Raw genomic sequence first — 20,312 nt, 5'->3', positions numbered from 1 at the left:
GTTAGAAGAGTGACTATGTGAGCCTCTCGTATGTTCCCTCTGTTTGATCTTCACATCTTCTCTGCAGCTTGGCTCATTTCAGTTACCTGACAGCTAAGACCTCTTCCCAATGCAGTGCTTATGTAATCCGCATTGGTTCTATGCTTCAATTCCCCCTTTTGAGTATGTACATGCAAGAACATCCCTGTAGTGTGTGTATTCTCGGTGCTTTAATAGCTCCCTTGTCACTGAGGATCAATGTCATTGCTGTACTGTAGCGTTTCTCTGTATCCGACCCTCTAACACTCCAGTGTCCATATTAGCTGCAGCAGGGCATAAATGAAGCATTCCTCTCTACAAAGTCATTTTAGTAGTCAAATAGAGATGAAGTTTAGACATCAAGCTATAGAACATGTCCTCCCATCTCCTTGTTCACCCTCCCCCTCGGCCTTTCCTCACTCCTTATTTATTTCAGCCCAACCCCCCCAGGAAGGAGCAGGAGAGTTATTGCTCACTGGGAGGGCCCTCTGGTCCTGCGTCCACCCCAGACTTAGCCGAACACACACCTCACACTTCCTCGAACCATTAAAGGCACATGCTCCCGCCTGTAGCCATGGTTCCCTAAAGAGGAGTGGCGGAGACAAAAATGAGCAGAGTGCTGTCTGCAGTAGCCTCTGCATCCCTTTTGTCTCTCTGCTATCCTCCCCCCCCCCCCCCCCCCCCCCCCCCACTGCTAATACTTCTCTCATAGCTGCAAGGACCTTAGGGATAACATTTGCACACATGCACGCATATGCATGCACACTGATAACTGATGGAGATGTGCCCTGTTTGTAGGAATGCACTGGTCCTTTTAATGGATGCTGAGTTATAGAGCAGGTCCATCCATCTACTTTTGCTGCCCGATTTTGATTCAGGACTTTGATGTAGTGATTTTGCACATGACCACTGAGTAAAAAGGCAAAATGATGGCGGTGAAACACAGCAGAGACACAATATGGTGTAATTATGGAGTAATTATCACTGCTGTGCTCTCAGTCTGCTGCATCTGACCTAATCTAGCATTTTAATCAGTATGAAGGACAAAGCATCGGACCCTGCACTGCTGCAGCTGAGGGGAGGCCGCTTATGAGCGTACTGGATGTCTCTATGTTGGTTGTGCAGACACACGCAGGATGTGGCCAATTGCCAAATCCTCTGTGTGTGTGTGTGTGTGTGTGTGTTCTTTTTCTTTTCGGTCAGCGGTACAGCCCAGTGCTCCTCCTCATCCTCTGGTGCTCAGAGACTTTCACATTGTGCACAGCAGAGCATGGCTTTGTGTGCGGTTGCCCAGTGATCACAAAGATGGGCATAGAGCATGTGCATATTGTGTGTGCATGATTGTTCACTTTGTTTATCTTTTGGATTGGTGCACTCAAGGGTGTAACTTTGGTTTGAGAAGTGGGGGGGACACAAAACAGGGGGTCCTCCGCAAATAAACATTTTCTCAATTGAATTCCATTTCCTGCCTTAATAAATCCAAGAAAAATGTGTAGTATATATAATGAGTGTGCACACTTATCTAGTATCCTATCCATGTGAACCTGTCTTATTTGTGATGACCTCACATCCTCTAGGGGGGTCTGGGGGCATGCACCCGGGATGATCTTTTCTTTAAATTGAAGTTAAAAGCATCAATCTGGTTCACTTTGAGGGCAACATTAAGAGATTTATGAATACAGCTCTCAACACTCATATGAAACAGAACTGTATATATTTCAATAATAAAAAAGCCATTAGAATATGCTCACAAGCAATAACAAATCATTGATAAACTCCTCTCTCCTATCTTTATCTTACCTAGTCTGCATTCTTTCTTTTTATTTATGCATATTTGACTAATCACTCCCCTTTCAAACTGTGTTTTTTATTTTTGTACTGACCTATAGTACACATTGGAAGGATTTCTAACTTATTTTATATACAACTAATATTACATAGATGGAAATATTTGTTTACATAGATGACCAAACCGTTTGAGACCCACTGAGATAACTTAGACTAAAGTTTACAACCTAATCACTCAGAGTCCGTTACTTCCCTGAGCTGACGTTATCTCTCTCAGTCCGACAGGAGAGGACTCTCCCTCTCCTTATTGTTGAAACAGCTTCTAATCTCCCTTAGCTCCGAGCTAGCACCAGATGCTAACAACAACCCGTAACTCTCTCAGTCTCTCTCTCTCTGTCTCGCTCTCTTTCTATCTCTCTCTCACAAGATGCGCTCGTGCCACACACACACAGACGCTCCTCCGTGACGAGGACCGCTTGCGTAAAAAAATAATAATAAACACATTTAAAAAGTGGGGGGGACACAAATACGATTTTGAAAAGTGGGGGGGACATGTCCCCCCTGTCCCCCGTGGAAATTACGCCCATGGGTGCACTCACTGTATAAAATGCTGAGAATAGAGTCCCCAACATAACCTAAGAAACTAACATACTTATAAATAAACTTGGATTTTCTTTTTAATGAATAAGCACTTTTAACGTACAAATTGCCATTATATATCTGTAGGAGTTTTAGTTCAAAAACCTAATGTAATATAATACCCCAGGTCATGCGCAACATACCCTTCTCTTGCATGATGAACAAGATTTATTGTACACATTTTCTTTTTCGACCAACAAATACCTGCCATTTCATGTTGACAAGATTGGGGAAATTTGCTCCACTGGCAAATAGCGAGTGAACATAAAAAAGAGGAAACACTCACACACACGATATATGTATAAGGATTAGAATAAACCGGTGATTACTCATCCAGCCCATCTGCTCAAATTGCACAAGTTATGGCACAAACACATTTCGGGCCCAAAAAAACAACAACGCAATTTCTCGATTCCTTTCAAAAACAGCATTCCGTTTCAGAGGCGCAACTTTTGCTTTCCCACTGTGGCCATGGGGAACATTAAACAATTGCTCACATTTGACTGAGCTCATTGGTGGTGCTGCCAGGGAAACACAAGGTCAAGAGAAAGCCCTAAGGGGACCGTAGGTTTAACCACAGGAGGGAGTTTAGGGTCAGGGGTCACAGAGAGAGGTGGGGGTGGTGGAGTCAGTGAGTGAGCCTGAATGACCAGAGGGAGGATCTGTTCTGATGGACAGCTTCGAATGCTGTGTGTGTGTGTGTAAAATGACGATGCAGAGGGTATGCGTAGGATGAGGATTGATTTATTTATAAAAATGTTCATCAGAAGTAATAGTGTAAAGAAACTTTTAGAATGTATAATAAATCCATAGACACTGACCTTTAACAAAGAATTGTAAATATAATTGTTACTCGCAGCCTTTGCAGCCTTCAATCCTGTGAACCTTTGCATATTCCTACAATTAAACTAATTACGCAAAAACAAAATTCATTGTTATGAAAAATCTAACAAATAAAAATGAAAAGTATTACATATCAAAAATATTTTTGCCTTTGTATACTTTGTTATTTCTGAAATGTTATTTTAACACAACAAAGCACATTCTAAAAACCTTATTAGCAATAAGTGGATTCTGTTTTTTAATCTGATCCTGTACAGAGATAGTCAATCTAAAAGGCATATTAGCAACGTTATGATCACGTCCGCTTAAATTCTGTTAAACCCCCCCCCCCCCCCCCCCCCCCTTTTCCAAGGCAAACTGGCTGAAATGGAAATGGATGGTTTGGATATTCTTGCCCTGCCCTGCACTGCGGCAGAGGCAGAGAATCTGGTGTCTGTGTGTCTCAGAGAGGGGGAGAGAGAGAGCTAACTGCAGGACTCGACACCTCATCACACCTCATCAGTAATCAAAGATTAGCATGTCTGCACAGATGTGTGTGGATGGGTTCATGCTATATTCAACAGGGCATACATGAGCACAGTTTAAAAATGTCAATGATATATATACATTTTAGGATGACGAAGTGTAAGATTAGACTCTGCCTGCACACAAACAGGAAAGAGACTGCTTTGTGTTCAGAGAGTTACGTGAGGACCCTGAACGTGATGTAAACAGTACACAACAGCACAGAGGGCTTTCCAATCAGAGCTGCTTGACTCCCTTCAGATGACTCTTTTCACACCACTGTCCAACCCAGCTTGGTTGTAAATATATTTGAACTACAATAACCATAACTAAAATGAAGAGTAAAAGCATATTGGTGCATTGTTCATCATCAATATAGATTTTAATATATTGCTTTAAATGTCAGTAGGGAGATAACGACGTTAGCACTTTTATAAATTCAATTTTTCTAATGAGGATTGATATTCTTATAAGTCAAACATGTGTGAATCAAAATTAATCCGCTGTGTTTTACAGCCCATTAAATTGTCTTTGTGTGGGTAAAGTGCCCTCCCTTGCCAGCTTTTGTCCATGGCAACGCATTAATCCTCGGTCAAAGTGACCCACTGTTTGTGTAGGAGACAAAGAACCTTTCTAAGGTGGCTGTGTATGGCAAAGTCTTAACAAAATGGCAGGGTTGAGCCTGAAAGCTCACTGGACTGTGCCACGAAGCCACTTCTCCTTAACCGAGCCCTCGAGGTACAAGCCACAGCTGAGTGGGCAATTGAACTCTCTGTGCCTGTCCAGATGTTGGCCTAATTTACTACGACTAGCAGCGTATGTGCCCCATTTACATGTCCTCACACCGAGTGTATGTGGAGGCATGTGTACAATGTCAGCCTCTACCTCAGGTGCTCCAGCATCCGCCCCACTGTGTTTCTATAGCAAAAAACGCAAAAAACGGGGGGAGAATTCAGGTCAGGTAAGGCTTAATGCAAGTTTCTTCATATTTCAGCGCAATTTTATGAGAATAGATGAATATATTGAAATCTAGGGTGATATTTTGAGTGTCAAACACCAACATAACTACGTCCTTTCACACATCAACACCATCATCACACAGACAGTGTCGCCAGAGCCTATTAGCACTAGTCTGAGCACCGGAAAAAGAGGCAATGTGAGGGCTCATGTACTGGTTGGCCTGTTGGCACCTCCGCCACACTTGGTGGCACCAGGCCAGTTTTAGACACTTCTGCAGCTGGCAGCCACCAGATGTGGCGTGTTTGAAGACAGATGAGAGCAGCGGACATGTGCATCTTCAGAAGAGACGGAGAACCTGTGAAGATTTTCAACAACCTGTAAGGGTGAATCTGTGCCAAGTGCAATCACTGTATATATCTATAGATCCCTATCTAATGTCCTTATTTTTCTTAATAATGTATAGGGTTTAAACTGTAATCATTTGTCAGTAACAAACCTGACTGACTCTTCTTAATCTATGATAATAACTCCCTGATAATCAGCGATTGTGATCTTAGTTGAAGTAATCGACGATGACAGTTATCCCCCATCCTTTGTGATTTAAATTTGCTCTATCCTTAATGAGACAGGATCTGCATGCATGCGGTGAGACAGAGCCTGTTAGAAGAAATTATTAGCACCGATAGAGTGGAAAAGATAAGCACCTTATTTCCTTAAGTTGAGTTGGGTTGGGTTACACCTCTGGAGGACATCTGTTCACTTTTCCTAAGTATGTGTTGAGAATGGTTTAATCTACTCGAGTATCATTTTTGAATTTTTTGAAACGAGTGTGGCGCTTTTTTATCAGTTCCATGAACCTGTTCAATTAATGTAGGAATACAATTCACAAAAGTTTAAGAGAACCAGAAGAAAAGATAATGCTTTGTTATTGTGGGAAGACAAATGTAAAATGCAGTATTTTCTTGACTCCCCATGGAATAATACTTAATAATAATACTAACAAAAAGGGTGCACTTACATTTATTTGTGTTAAATTTTTTCATAAATGTACTTGTAAACAACAAATAATTAATGTCACTACCAGCTGTTTTATTAAGACTCTTGTTTAAATATTCAAATGACTATTTTCGTTTATTTATGACGACACTGTGAAACTGGGTATATATACAAATTATCAGAGAATGGATGTTTATTGATAGTGAATCGTGAACAACAAAAATGACTGGAAAACCACAATGTAAGGGTGCCGGACAGGGCAAGCTTTATTTAACACAGCATAAACAAAATAACAAAATAAAAAAGGAAAAGTCAAATTTCAACAAATGTACATGTCAATAAAAAATAAAAAACGTAGCTACCAAATAAATATTCACATCAACAACATCATTTTCATATGACATCCTTGGAGAGGTCTTACAATGATTATAAAACAAGAGACGTATGTACAATCATACAACTTTAATAGGACATGCTTAGGAGTTTGACTGCACCATTGTACCACACACACCGACTACAACACAAAGGCTGCATATTGACTGAAATGGTACGCTCATCTATCCCATCATCACAAGGCCTGGCATCAGCTCCCTTACCCAAAGAAAAATACCAAGACACTTTTTTTTTTTCTTTTTTTTTAACAAGCCAAGCAAAATGCATAACTGATGCTGTAAAAAGGGATGTGGGGATATCTGCGTGTGAACCAACCCTCTCCCGTCGACACAACTAACCCAGCAGCCAGTCTCTGTTTCCTGTTCTGGATTGTTGCTAGGCAATACTCTGGAATTTGGTGTGGGAACATGAACTGGAAGCCTTTTTGCAAATCACCACATTAAGTTCCTCCGACCAGGGGCAGTCCAGAGCTCCATAAAGACGCTACAACCATCTCAGAAAGAGTTTTTCTTTTTTCAAAAACAACATTGGGACTAACATCATGCTTTGAAATATCAAAGAAGAAAATACACATCAACTAAATAAACAAATAATGGAAAAATAGCTTTCTTTGGACAGGGCCAGCCTGTGCATTTTGTTTACTTGTTCTTCTCACATTATTTCCTTATTTCCACACACTAGCCCTTTTTACAAGATGATTGCTGAACTTTTGAAGTCGATTTTCAATTTTAAAAAGCAAGTACTGCACTTTTGATTACTCAGCAGTTTATCTAAGTCCTAAGCTGCTTCAATCCTTTTATATGATTATGTAAAATTGGCAGCAGAGGCTAGCCTTCCAACCCAAAGAGTTTTGTTCTCTGGGATTCAGATAATCTGATCATAGCAGGACATCTCCATTGGTTATTCTATATGCCAGTGGCTTACACGGAGGAGTAGGGGCAAACACAGATCAGCAGCCGCTTTGTACAGCAGGGATGGTTTCAGTCTATAACATGGATGTGGACGCTTTAGCATGACAGTAATCACAAAGCTGCATCTTTATTGCCGCACAGGTTACCTTGCATCACAAGCACTGAAATCTTTATTGCTTTATGGTAGAAGCACAAAGATAAAGCTGCACACACAAATAAACCATAAAGCCAAAGATTTAAGATCAGAAAAGGGTCCAATTTGTTGCCTTTGTAGTCATTGTAACCTACAATAAGTGCTGCTTATTGGAGGTCAATGGATTACCAAAACTACAGTCGTCTTGGAAGAGTAGAGTCACGCTGGGAGTGCTACATTGGATTGTTGCAAACGAAGGGAATCCACAAGGCATATTAACAGTAGTCAAAAACATTTCAATGACTTCCAGGAACATGAAATGAAAGACATTTTTCAAAACTGCATACCATTTGAGAATTGTTGAAAAACTGTCAACAACACAATGCTACAAATCTTGTATGAAGAATATTGAAACTGAAAACCAGATTTTTCCATTAGCAGTCGGCCTGACTAAGGTAGGCTTTATTCTCTGCCTCCATATTATTGACTGGCATGAATAACCAGCCACAACTTCATAAATAACACTCGAGAGCACTGGCATTGAACTGCTTTTGTATAAAAGCCACTTTAAATCATCATTAAAATGTGATTGCCCCATCACCAAAATAGACAGCAGAGACACTGGAAGCCCGACTAAACTTATTTTGTTTGGGTTTTTTCACATTTCGGAAGTTTGTGCCGTATACACAGAACCTCTTTCACCTCACTGAAACCTGTGTAGTACCGCTGTCCAGAGCTACACAACCATGCATCAACAATCCATGCTGGTTGAGATAGTTAGACTGCTGTCTGTACAGCAGCTGAGTTCATAGCTCTTATCCCTGCTCTCCTCACCACTGAGACAATGAGAACAACTCTGTGTAGTAGCTCTTACTGTGGTTTGTCCCACTACTCGCTCTATACTCTGCACGTTTACAGGCCTAAATGGGGACACCAGCAACAAGCTATTTCAATCTCTGACAGACCTAAAGAGAGATGTGCAGAAATGCTCATTCCTGACAGTTTCATGCTAGATTTATTTTGTATTTAGAAAAATATCCATTGAGTTGTCTGAGAGGCGTTTACATCACAAGATTTTACGTCACTACGTTTCCAATTTGGAGAAATCAACATGTGCCTAGATATATTAAAATCGGACCGATGTAACACCATTTTAGTTGCATACTGTTCACAGGTGAAAATTATAGCTCGATGAGCAAACCTTGACTGATATTGTTTGTTCGAAAGCAAGACAAACAGTAGTGGAAAAAGATGGATGTGCGCTGAAAGGTTCAGGAGCAAGTGGACAGCGAAGTGTCCACCTCTTCTGAGGGGTGTTTGGTTTGTGGGGGGGTGAGGGAAGGATTCAGCAGGAAGCCCTGATAAAACCATCGTGCCCACCCCCCCTTCCCCGAGACCAAAGAGGCGGGGGGCTGGGGGTTGCATGTGAAGACTGTAACCCGAAAGGTCTCCACTCACATGACCGAGCAGCTCTTGGCCTTCTCCTTCTTGAAGGTGGAGGAGATCAAATCCGACTTGCTGGGCAGGTGGAGGAGTCTTTTGGAGAGGCGACGGGTGGGGCTGGACTTTGGGAGGGGCTGCAGCTTGTTGATGCAGGCCATGGCCGCGGTGCGAAACACGCTGTGGATGCTTTTCTCCGAGGTGAACGCTGAGCATTCCAGGTACGCCTCTGCACCGAGCTGCTTGGCCATAGCAGAACCCTGCAATACGAGATATACACGTCCTTTAAAACTTTATTTATTTTTTACCAGGGTCACCATGTAGCTGTGACAATAGATCATTCATTCATTATATGCGTGACCCTTACATTATTGTTGAAAAAAACAACATAGGAATCATTTTATCTATGGTTTACCAATTAAAAAAAATAATAATGCAGGTTCTTTAAGTAATACATCATAATACTTGAGAATGCCAGCTATAACAAAGTGCTCCAGATAAAGTGTAATGATATGCAAGGTGTGATGTATATATCGATATAAATCTTGTCTGCAGAAAATAATGTGAAATATATTTGTTTTCCTTACCAGCCAGACATGACAAAAAAGCCACAAAATGAAAATGTAGCAACTGTACTATTCCAGTGACAATCTCTATGCGTAATGTTTTTTTTCTCACCTGCTCATAGGTGATGGGAGTCTGTTTCTGATTGGACAGCTCCATCAGCGTGCAGACATCTGTGCGCAGGTCGGTCTTACAACCAATGAGCAGGATCCGTGTGCTCGGACAGAAGTCCAGGATCTCAGTTTTCCACTGTGGACAGGAAAGGACAGTGAGTTCAGTGTGTTCATTTTGGGTACAGTAATTATATTTTACACAGTCCTACTATAGTATAATTTCATGAAAACAGGCTTCATTTATAGGAATAGCTGATTAAGTATGTGACTAACGATAATTATAATGTAAGGTGCAGAACTGAAGCCTTTACCTTCTTCAGACTGCCGTCCACAGTATCAGGAAGGCTGATGTCGAAGCACAGTAGAACTGCATCTGAGTCACTGTAGCACAGGGGCCTCACATTATCGTAGTATGGAGAACCTTAGGGGCAAAACAACAGAGAATCATTAATGTGGATAAAAGATAGGACCAACTTTAACAACACACGCAGGCAGTCTGAAGTAGTTCCATTCATCTTCAATGCGTAGTATTGCTAAATTGTTAGACAAGATTGAGAGGGATCTTGCACAGCTGCCATTTTGAACTCAACGATCCTTAATAGTTTCCTCGTCTTCGTGGTGAAATCGCAAGTTCAAGTAAAGTAATACCGTTTTGTTTCTAGTCTTTTGGAATAAAAACAAGTCTAATGGACCTTTGGATCTTTTTGATTTTATTTGTACAAATATGAGGTCAGACATGCAGGGGACGCAGATATGTTTCATGTGCCACATTAGGAAATATTTTATATTAAAAAAGAAGATGTGCAAATTTACATTTGCTTTGTAAAATGTTTTGTGATGAACAACTTAAGCCAATGATTTATTTGTATTAAGTGGAGGTTGTTTCAGGAATCAATTGCTGTAACAACGGGTCAGGGCAAAAAGGGTGATAGAGCAGCAGAGTGTCCGAGGCAGAACGAGAACTACAGCAGCAGGGATTATGTGAAATCGGCATCACTTCTGCTGAGCCTCACTTTGCTGTCCCTGAAACTGCTCTTTTCCCCTGCTCCTATATCCTCTGCTGGCATTTCAAAAAGGAGAGAAGATGACAATCGAGCACTAAATCCTCATTGATCTTCTCTTGCAGTAGATTACGCAAGTGGAACGGTGGGGCTCGGGGCAGGCAGACGCTCCACTCATGCTCAGAATCCTAAGTAAACCACCCACCCCCCAAAAATCCTCTGCTCGCCGCACAATACCTCAGTCCCTCTGTTACCACAGCAACAGCCTTGGAATCCACCATCTACATCAGGCATTCCTCCCACCTCTCTATAAAGCTTGCTTTAACTGCCAATCAATCATTTTACACCACTAACTGCCCACCCACCCACTGCTGGGGACATTCCTCTGCTCTGCGACAGGGTTGGGGACCACAGACAAACATGTCTCACGCACAAAGAGACACACACAGCAACACCTCACCTTATGACACGGACTCACTATTTAAATCTGGCAGCAGCCAGAGGTGTGATCAGATGAAACAGAAGGAGCAGCTCAATGGGATTAACATGTTTACTTTAGGCTCTATGTGAATCCCAAAAGAGATTCAGTGTTCCTCTTATGGCTACAGATAACAAAAGCAGTCTGTGTAATCACTCATTTGATATTACACAACCATCCTAATTGATTTACAGCGTAAAAACAATGGAAGAAAACATATGAAAAAGTGCACGCAACAACATGCATGTGTGCATACAGATCGGTTTCATGAATACTTAATGGATATCCACATTATCAAAGGGTAAAACTGAATTTGCCAGCTGCCGGGCGCTGTGAGTGGAATAATGACAAGCTGCGATGAAATTCCTTAGGGCTCATTGTCCTGGAGAAGGTAAACATTGCAGCATAGGAACAAAGGGACACGCTGGTTGTATTTAAACAGTTTCTATGCCTTTGGATAGAGAAAGAAAATGAATTTGTTTTACTCTTAAGAAGCAAATGAACTAAACCATTCAGATTGAGGTTTTACTATGACTGAATTTTGACAACGAGGACAGACGTTCCCAACTTACTGCAAATTACATTATCGCACTAACAACGTTTACACCTTGAGCTAGATTAGAAAGAGCCACAATCTTCTGTGAGACAACTTTGTGTCTGCTGACTGTGAAAATTGACACACATTCAAATCAGAACAATTAGCACCATTGGGGTAATGAGAGTGTGTGTCTTATCATAGGAGAATCAAAGGCAGGGAGCTCTATAAATCTTCTCAATCTCCCTCAAGGGGTTATCACACATCTGGGAACCGGGGTGTGATTCTGCATGAAATGACCACTGATCTAAATGCAGTAATCAATGGAAAGCTGCACAGGGGGTCCAAGAGCCTTTGCAATTAAAGCTGACAAATGAGTTACCCTGTCAAGAGGGTGGGGAGACGGGAGGGGACGTCTAGGACATTTATTTTCCTTCACAAAAATCGATTTTATCTTTTATTTTGGACAAAGGAATGCATGATTCAGTAGGCGTATTTATTCTATCTACAAAGGAACTGAATCCAAAAATAATACATGTATGTGTAAATATTAGTATTTGAAGCACCACGGCATGCTGTGTGGGTGCAGCAGCAGCCTTGGAAGCACTCTCCCGACACTCCAGGATCCAGTTTCTAATCCTAGCAGAAATGGCTGTTTCTATTGTGGCAAGAAAAGCCAGTAGGAAGATAAGGGAGGGAAAGCAGGAGTGTAGGCTACTGAGAGAGATCACAAAAAACCCTCCTCCCCATTAATCCTTCACCCCCTGCAGTCTGATACAGTCTCTTTCCTTCTGTTCCCTCCTTCTCTCCATTGCAACAACCCAAAAAATAGCTTTCATAGATCAGTACACACGCAGAGCCTAAGCATGCTCCAAATATTCCCTTTCTTCCCTTTTCTCAACAGCATGCCTCGACAACAGATGGAGAGTTTGTGAGGCATGAAATACGGAGTGTGGCAGACTAACTAGAGAATGGAGGGGTAAGAAACAAAATTCCTGCGGCTGAACTCTACTCCATCCGACTTGATGGTGCGGTGCCCAGAGCTAAGTGTCGAGGTGGAAATTGGGCCAGAGCAGAAGTAGGCTTCCCAGGCCAAGACGACGGGCCTTGTGATGGAGCATACAGGTGGGGGAGGGGAGGATCTGCTTCTTCTGTGTGTTCATAAGTGAAACTATGTGTGTATTTTGTGTGTGTAAATCAGCTGAGCGACATAGCCCATATTCATCATTAGCACACTCCTCTCCTACAGTGAGAATGCAGGGGTCAGACAGATTAATGATCCAGAAATGGATGACTCACAGATTTGGAGGTGAGAGTAGCCCCCCACCCACGCTCGGCCGACTGGGAGCTGTGGTGCTGCAGCAGTCTGATAACTACGGTCTTTACAGCCAGGCCAAAAGACACTCTACATTGCGTCAGGCAGTTGTTCCTTGGTTTCACAGCCAGAGGCGGTCAGAATCACTGCTGAAGACCCCTGCCGAGAGGAAAGGGCCGCTCTTTGTTCCTGAGCATCACCACATCTGAGCTGTTAACAAGCTTTACTTTGTAACTTGACACTGTCAAAGCTCATCTCACTCATTTATAAGTACACTGAAACAGATGGTTTCAATAAAAAGTGCATTCTGCTCGCAATCTATCACCAACTCATAGCCAGAGAGTTAGATAAAAAGTGGTTTCTCTAGTTAAAAGGTTGAAAGTTATCCCAATCAATTGACCCAGACTGTTAAAACAAGTCTGAATAGTTCTCTGAAATTAATCATATTTATGCAATATCCTTCATTCTAATTTAAAATTAAACTAGTGCTAAAACTATGTGTGAATTAGATAATGTGATGCATTGTTTAATCACTCAACACAATTAAATAGATGCAGCCTTATAACAGTCTGAACCCTAAGACCCGTTCCGATGCCATTATAAATGACTGATATAGATACACTTACATATCAGTCATTTCTAATTTATAGTCTAACATGGCTAAAGCCATTAACATGAGTTTGTCTGTTAACAATGCCTCTCTTTATAATTATATAGATTGTTTCATTAACTTTAAATGGATATTGGGTCCATAACAAATGCCAATCTGTAATCCTTAATAACCAATCAATTATCTTATATACAGTATCTTTCTAAAACACAAAGGCTTTATCAGCAAGAACATTCAACCTGAAATAAATTACCTACTAACACCATAACGAGATTCATTACTCACTATTCATGACTTACAACCACTGGACGTTGTTTGCTTCCCCCCCCCCCCCCGACACATGCCCGATTGGACCAGGCTGATTAAAACCGGTGGATTGATTTTAGTCTGTAAATCCATGGCGGGGCTGGGAGAAGGAGCTGCTTGCCATGTGGAGCTGGGGATGAGGTCAGTCCGATCAATGAAGGAGAGTCGGGATAATGAGGAGACCCTCTCAATGTGGTGCGGCCACAGCAACGCAACTCACGCAATTATAGTAAATTACAGCAAGACGAAGAAACTGTACGGTGTGACCAACAAAAAGCCATTCTGCCTATCGTCCATCACCCAGAGCCTGACACAATATACATGGAAGCCATCTATAACAAATAATGGGTAGGAGGTTCTCCTCTCAGTGACAGGAGAGTGAAGATTCAGCTTCCACCCCCCCCCACAAAAAAAAAAAAAACCTTTGCTTTGAATAACACATTGTGAACTGTCTGTCAGGCATGTGAACTGTATTACTGATCACTGGTTATGTTCATTGTTCCTTGTGAGGCAAATTAGCAAATTAACTGGTGCAATTTGGGATTGTGTATGAATAACGAGGAACAACAAAGGCAGGGGGGCAACAAAGAAGAAAAGAGTTGAAACAATAAAATATGTGTAAATAGGAGATGACAAGCTACATAAGCAAGGGGAAAGTATTCAGAGAAAAAAAAGAAAAGACAGAAAGAGAAAGCGTGCCAACCTCATTGGGTCATTTAAACGAGGTGGCAGTGGACATATTCAGACCTTTAATCCCCTGCATCATGCTGCTCTAGAGAGTGACCCGGAGCAGCATATGGAGGCGAATGCAGGTCACAAGAGTTTTTGAGCTGCCTCCTGTCTGTCTGCTCCAGAAAACCTTCCTGCCCAACAGGATGTCTCCCTGTGTGCCCATCATCCCCCGGCACCAGGCCCACTCATGCTGGCCAGACCAAAGGTCCACAGTCTGGGATTAAAAAGCAGGATTTGGTCTGGGGAGGGAATTACACTCACTTTTCTCCTGATGCAGCTTTTGGATAATATGGGGGGGGGGGGGGGGGGGGGGGGGGGGGGGGTGGCCGGGGGGAGGGGGAGTGGCCGGGGGGGGACACAGTAAATGCTGCATCATCTCAAACAAGTGGGTCTGTTACATAAAGGATTTGTTGTACATAAACAACAACACAAACTATCTTGCTCCACCACAGTGACCTTGTGAGACATCTGGCAAAAGTGTGGATGGAGAGAGAAGTGGGGTGGTGAGAGAAACCATTGTGCAGTGAGCATGAAAGGGAATCCAACAGGTGCTGCAGTCAGACCCGTGTTCACAGTATCCAGGTCAACACACTAAGCAGCAGATCCTCGGGGAGATCCACACTGACATATTGACCCTCTTTTTCACGCTTAGTGTAAATTAACATATGATGCACAAAGTCAGCAAAAACAATTGAAGCGCAATAATCCCTGTCTCTCTGCCTAGTTTTCAGTGAACATTATTAGGCACATAAATGCACTTGTAGAGCCGTCAATATTTGATCCTGCCTTCAGAATCAGAATACCTTTATTCGTCCCACAGAGGGGAAATAAGATATAATCATTTTGAAATCAGCTGCGATCTGAAATAGTAACAGGACTGCAGTTCAACAAGTGTACATGTCTTGTGCTTTGAATAATAATAAAAGTAACAAATAGTATGAGGTATGCCCATTTCTCTTGATGTTATTAACAACAACTTTCCTGATATCTCTCTTCTTTTTTTTTTAGATGCTTCCAAAAGAAGAATATTTAGGAATACATTCTAAGACGCAGCTCTTGCAGCACAGACTGACTCTCATTACATTCACTGCACATTTCCTAATATTAACTCTCAGTGCTGCAGGAAGAATGGCTGGCCATGATAGGCCGTATAAACAGAAAAAATGGGATCAATTACCTGAAGTGTCCCACAGACTGAGCTCCACTCGCTGCTCCTCCAGCTCCAGACAGGCTGTATAGTTTTCAAATACCGTGGGCACGTAGGTCTGGGGAGCAATTAGCAAGATGATGCCATTAGTGGGGAGGTGTCAGTCAGTCAGCTACAGGTAATGAAATTGATCTGGATAATTAGTGTAACATGGAAACACGCACTGAGGACTAATAATAAGCCTAATAATAAGATAGCTTTCTCTCAATTTTAAATAATTATCGATCAAGCAATCACACGAATCACTGCAGCTGCACGGGTTATTCAACACAGGCCAATAAAATATCATAAATACGCAGGGAATAAATGTTCATTGATCATCCTATAAAAAAATCGAATCAATGTAGGCTATAGGTATTACGGTCAATATATACCAAATTAACCAACAGGACAACAGTTTATGAAAATGCGCATGGAAACTGACTGTCTGCAACATGCGCACCTCTTTTTTCTCGCTACAATTAATCATTTAAAAAATAACTTAGCCTATCACTAATTTTTTACATGAATACAGAAGAGTTTTAAATAACATGCAGGTTTAGTTCCTTTTTTCCACAATTGAGCATACCTCTGGGTAACAATCCTTCGCCAGGACTTGCAACATCGCCGTTTTTCCGCATTGAACGTCTCCCACAAGAACCAGTTTACATCTCACAACCAGCGGCTGTGTATTTCTCCTTTCCTTCATGGTGTTGATGTGGATCCAGTCTTTGTTGCAGAAAATGTGAAAAACAACAAGCAGAACAAAGCAGAAATCGTCCCAGTTTGATCGAGCTTCCTGATGTCTGGCTCTCTTGGAGTATGCTCGCAGTTGATCTGATTGAATTTGCCACTGCGGCGCTTTATACAGGCGAGCAGCAACCAATAGGAGCTCTCCATTCCACAGGCTGCCTTCTTACGACCCTGTGCTGCGCGCATGATCTCAGAGCAAAGACAAATTATTTTCTCAAGGATGATATAGAACAACAAAGGTATTTTTGCAATATTTTAATAGTTAGGCATTCATTTTGTTTCCCTGAAAACTAAATACATTTTTTAAAGTAATCCTCCCTTGTAATGTAAACATATTTGTTGCATTACATTTGTAAATCTTACACAGCAGCAGGCAGACTTGTGTTTTGTCACCTATGGGGACCTGTCCCTTGGCCTGCTGTAAATTGATTGATTAGATTGCCTTGATTGTCCGGATCAATAGCCCCGTCTTTGGGACCATTCCACAGTGGACTAATTAGTTTGAACTGCACCACAGAGTCAAGTCAGTTTTATCTAAACAACTTGCATGTTCCTTTATGAAAATGATTCTTCATCTCCCAAAACTGGTCTGAAATTCCCTGACTAGCAGCCATTTGTAAAAGCTAATGTGATTAGTATAGGTATGAGGTAAATGAGCAATTCATCTGTTGACATTGATGTTTGATTTCCCCCAAGTGGTCCACTTCCTACTAAGTGCATCATATTGTTGTGGTTTCATTCTATCATACAGCCTTCTAAAAGAAATAGATGAGATATAAAGAATGCTAATGTTAATGTTTGCTGATCAAAAGGTAGTGAGACATGTATCAGTGTGGTGCTCAGTATAATACCACCATGTCTACATGCAGTGGGATGGTGTGAGGCCCCCTGATAGGTGACCAGCTATCGGGTCAAGTCAAAGATCTTCCTATACTCACTCGGGCTGGTCAAACCCCTGGAGACACTGACTTTCACACCCTGAAGGTTATCACTGTATGCAAACAGCATCTCATTGTTGGGAAAGGGAGTATTAAAGATAAAAGTCAATTAGCCTCTTTCTCCTATGTCTGGCAGCCTACTAGTTAATTTATTTACCGTTGCAAATCAGAGCCCAAGCTGCCCCAGTGGGTCAAAGCAATTTGCCTTTGTTCACAAACAGCCTGCATCATTCACCCCCCATGCTGGGATCGGTGTGTGATTTACAGCCTAATATGTCTTGTTGTCATCATACACGGCTCTGATTTGTCGAGGGTGTGTGTCTGCATCCCGAGGATTGCGTTTTATTTACATCACCAACAGCATTTGACCAATTTCTCTTTATTCACAGTACTGCTCCATAAGAGAATTGTATGATTTTACACGTATATTTCAAGTGAATGTCGTATAATAATACTGCCTATAATCCTTAGAAAATAAATTAACTTTGACCATTTTGATTGCGGCAAGATAGACATAATTTGTTTCTCTCCAAACTTGATTGGAGTGTTGTTCTTGATTAGAAACGTATTCTCCTACATTCATGAAATAAAACATGATTCAACAGAAATCTTATTTAATATAGTGATGCAATTATCCTCTTTCAGTGTAAAGGCCAGAGTTAGACGGTGTTACACCTTTGTCTTGTTCCCAGAGTATAATGGATACAGAAAATGATTATACACATCTCTAAAACCTCACAGTGCTGTGAAGAAAAGAGGGCTCAATTATGCTGAGAGTTCCAAATGTGCAGCCATTCCTAATGCATTAATGTTTTATAAACACTAAGACTTCTGAGCTCAGATAGTTGTGCTTTTCCGCTGATTGGTAGTGAATAAAACTTCAAAACGAGAAGACAAAAACAGTTAAAAAGAAAAGTTGCAAATTATGAACTCTCTCTAACCCTTCTTAACTAACTGCAATGATTAAATGGACGCTTGTGTAACCACCACACAGATCCTCGGATGGGACATGGAGAGACAGGTGGCTCTGAATAATCATCAGGCATAAAGTGACATCTTCCAATATGGCTGGTATCGGATGTGAAGGAGGAGAGGTGGGGGGGGACTACTGGCAGGAGAAAGCAATGACTTAAACCATCACACCTCCATACGTATAGTGACAGAGTTGGTAATTATCATCAACACAATGATAAAGTGACAGCAGCAGTCTTCACATGGCACTCCGGAAAACTGACAAAAAACTGCATCATTATCTTTCTCTACCGTCAATGGGACCACATTCTTAATTTCCTGCAACAAACTCATCAGCAGATGGTGTTGTAACCCAGGATTTATTGCATGTCTTTCACAAGGGCTCTTTTTAGAGTTAGACATGTAGCAGCAGACACAATATCAACCAAAGTGAGATAATGCTTCCATTCAATTAAATGTGCTTTTACAAGTGCTAGACAGATGGAAAAAGATGATCACATGAAGATAGAGGTGGTAATACCACAGCCTTTCTGTCTGAATCTGAATGTGACACATTGGTTCAATGCAGGGCCGTTTCTTGCTATAGGCGGACTATGCGGGGGCATAGGGCCCCCGCGGCCACTAGGGGGCCCCCAAGCTGAAAGTATTATTATTATTTTTTTTTTTATTCATCCGAAAAACAAAAAAAGTTTAATTCATACACACAAAGATGAACAAAATTAGTAGAAGCGGGAGGGCTGAATCATAGCTTGTGGAAAGTAGCCCTCCCATGCATCATCCTAATACAGCGGCATTATTGCGTCAAAAACGTATAGAAATGAAGGTGTACAAAGAAATAAAGAAAACAGGAGAAAAAATGTAATAAAAGTTAGGGCAGGAAAACAATAAATGCATATATATATATATATATATATTAGGGCTGTCAGTCGATTAAAATATTTAATCGCGATTAATCGCATGATTGTCCATAGTTAATCGCGATTAATCGCAAATTAATTGCACATTTTTTATAGGGAAAAGAAAGTTTGGGGATCTCTGCTGGAACTGCTACCTCCGCGACCCGACCACGGATAAGCGGGAGAAGATGGATGGATGGATTTTTTATATGTTCTAAAACGTACCTTAGAGGAATATTTTTCAAGTTTGTAATACTCATATGAGTCGACAAATATGCTTTATGCAAATGTTTATTATCATTTGAACAATGAAAAGTATTCTCATGAATATTAAACACAACGACCTCTGAACATTACAAATATTCGCCTCAATTCAATCTGGAACCTCTCTCATACAATAATACAATACTGTGTGTGTGTGTGTGTGTGTGTGTGTGTGTGTGTGTGTGTGTGTGTGTGTGTGTGTGTGTGTGTGTGTGTGTGTGTGTGTGTGTGTGTGTGTGTGCGTGCGTGTGCGTGTGTGTGATGGATCGTTGGAGCTACGTGCAACTCAAGGCATGCTCGAACGGGAGCTGGCCTGGACGCTGCAATCATGTTGCACTATCCGTGCTGAGTGTGCTGACTTTTCGAACAATGTCCCACTGTCTGGCTACCTGCATAAAGTGAAGTGCTCGGCGCAGTTGTCGGCAAAATGTCGCTCATCTGTTTTCATTTAAACAGCTCCTTATATCCGTTAGCGCAGCTAGCTAGCTCCAGATGCTAACAACAACAATACACGTAAGGTCTCTCTCTCGCTCTGAAACTACGGAGCTGCCGAGGACAAAAAATACACATGCGTTAATCGTGTTCAAATAATTTGTGGCGTTACGTTTTTTTGTGTTAATAACGCGTTAACTTGACAGCCCTAATATATATATATATATATATATATATATATATATATATACGAAAATTAGATATAGGGTCATTTTCTGCACATGTTAATAGCAGTTTCAACTATCTTTTTTTGGAAATTAAAATACTATATATAAATATATACATAGGTACACATGTGCTTGGCAAATGAATAATAATAATAATAATAATAATAATAATAATAATAATAATAATAATAATATATGCATAATTGCATATACACATTGTGAACCCTTATTTTCAAGTGACTTTTTTTACATTCATATGTTCACGCTGTGGTTTGGAACTGCTTTTGAATGTTATTAGGCATTTTCTTATGGAAAATGTTGTGCTTAATCAGTACTGTTTTAAGCTGGATAAGGGATGTTATAAG

General features: G+C 41.2%; 1 protein-coding gene across 1 annotated transcript; it reads right to left on the bottom strand.

Moving 5' to 3' along the window:
* Positions 1-5,990: 5,990 nt before the first annotated feature.
* Positions 5,991-16,301, bottom strand: rnd1b (Rho family GTPase 1b). The gene is made up of 5 exons (XM_079678102.1): positions 16,055-16,301; positions 15,457-15,544; positions 9,614-9,723; positions 9,304-9,438; positions 5,991-8,885 (listed from the first exon to the last, which is right to left on the bottom strand). The coding sequence occupies exons 1-5, from the start codon at positions 16,172-16,174 to the stop codon at positions 8,640-8,642; spliced, it is 699 nt and encodes a 232-aa protein (XP_079534228.1). The 5' UTR covers positions 16,175-16,301; the 3' UTR covers positions 5,991-8,639.
* Between the last annotated feature and the right edge of the window lie 4,011 nt (positions 16,302-20,312).

The sequence above is a fragment of the Notothenia rossii genome (assembly GCF_949606895.1).
Source record: "Notothenia rossii genome assembly, chromosome: 4".
NCBI lineage: Eukaryota > Metazoa > Chordata > Actinopteri > Perciformes > Nototheniidae > Notothenia > Notothenia rossii.
This window is presented reverse-complemented; position numbering and strand designations above follow the sequence as displayed.

Coding starts and splice junctions, on each gene's coding strand:
- rnd1b (XM_079678102.1), bottom strand. CDS start 16,174: ATGAAGGAAAGGAGAAATACACAGCCGCTGGTTGTGAGATGTAAACTG. Junction 9,724..15,456: donor CAGTCTGTGGGACACTTCAG/GTAATTGATCCC, acceptor TTTGCCCCTAAG/GTTCTCCATACTACGATAAT. Junction 8,886..9,303: donor CTCCCATCACCTATGAGCAG/GTGAGAAAAAAA, acceptor CTCGTATTGCAG/GGTTCTGCTATGGCCAAGCA.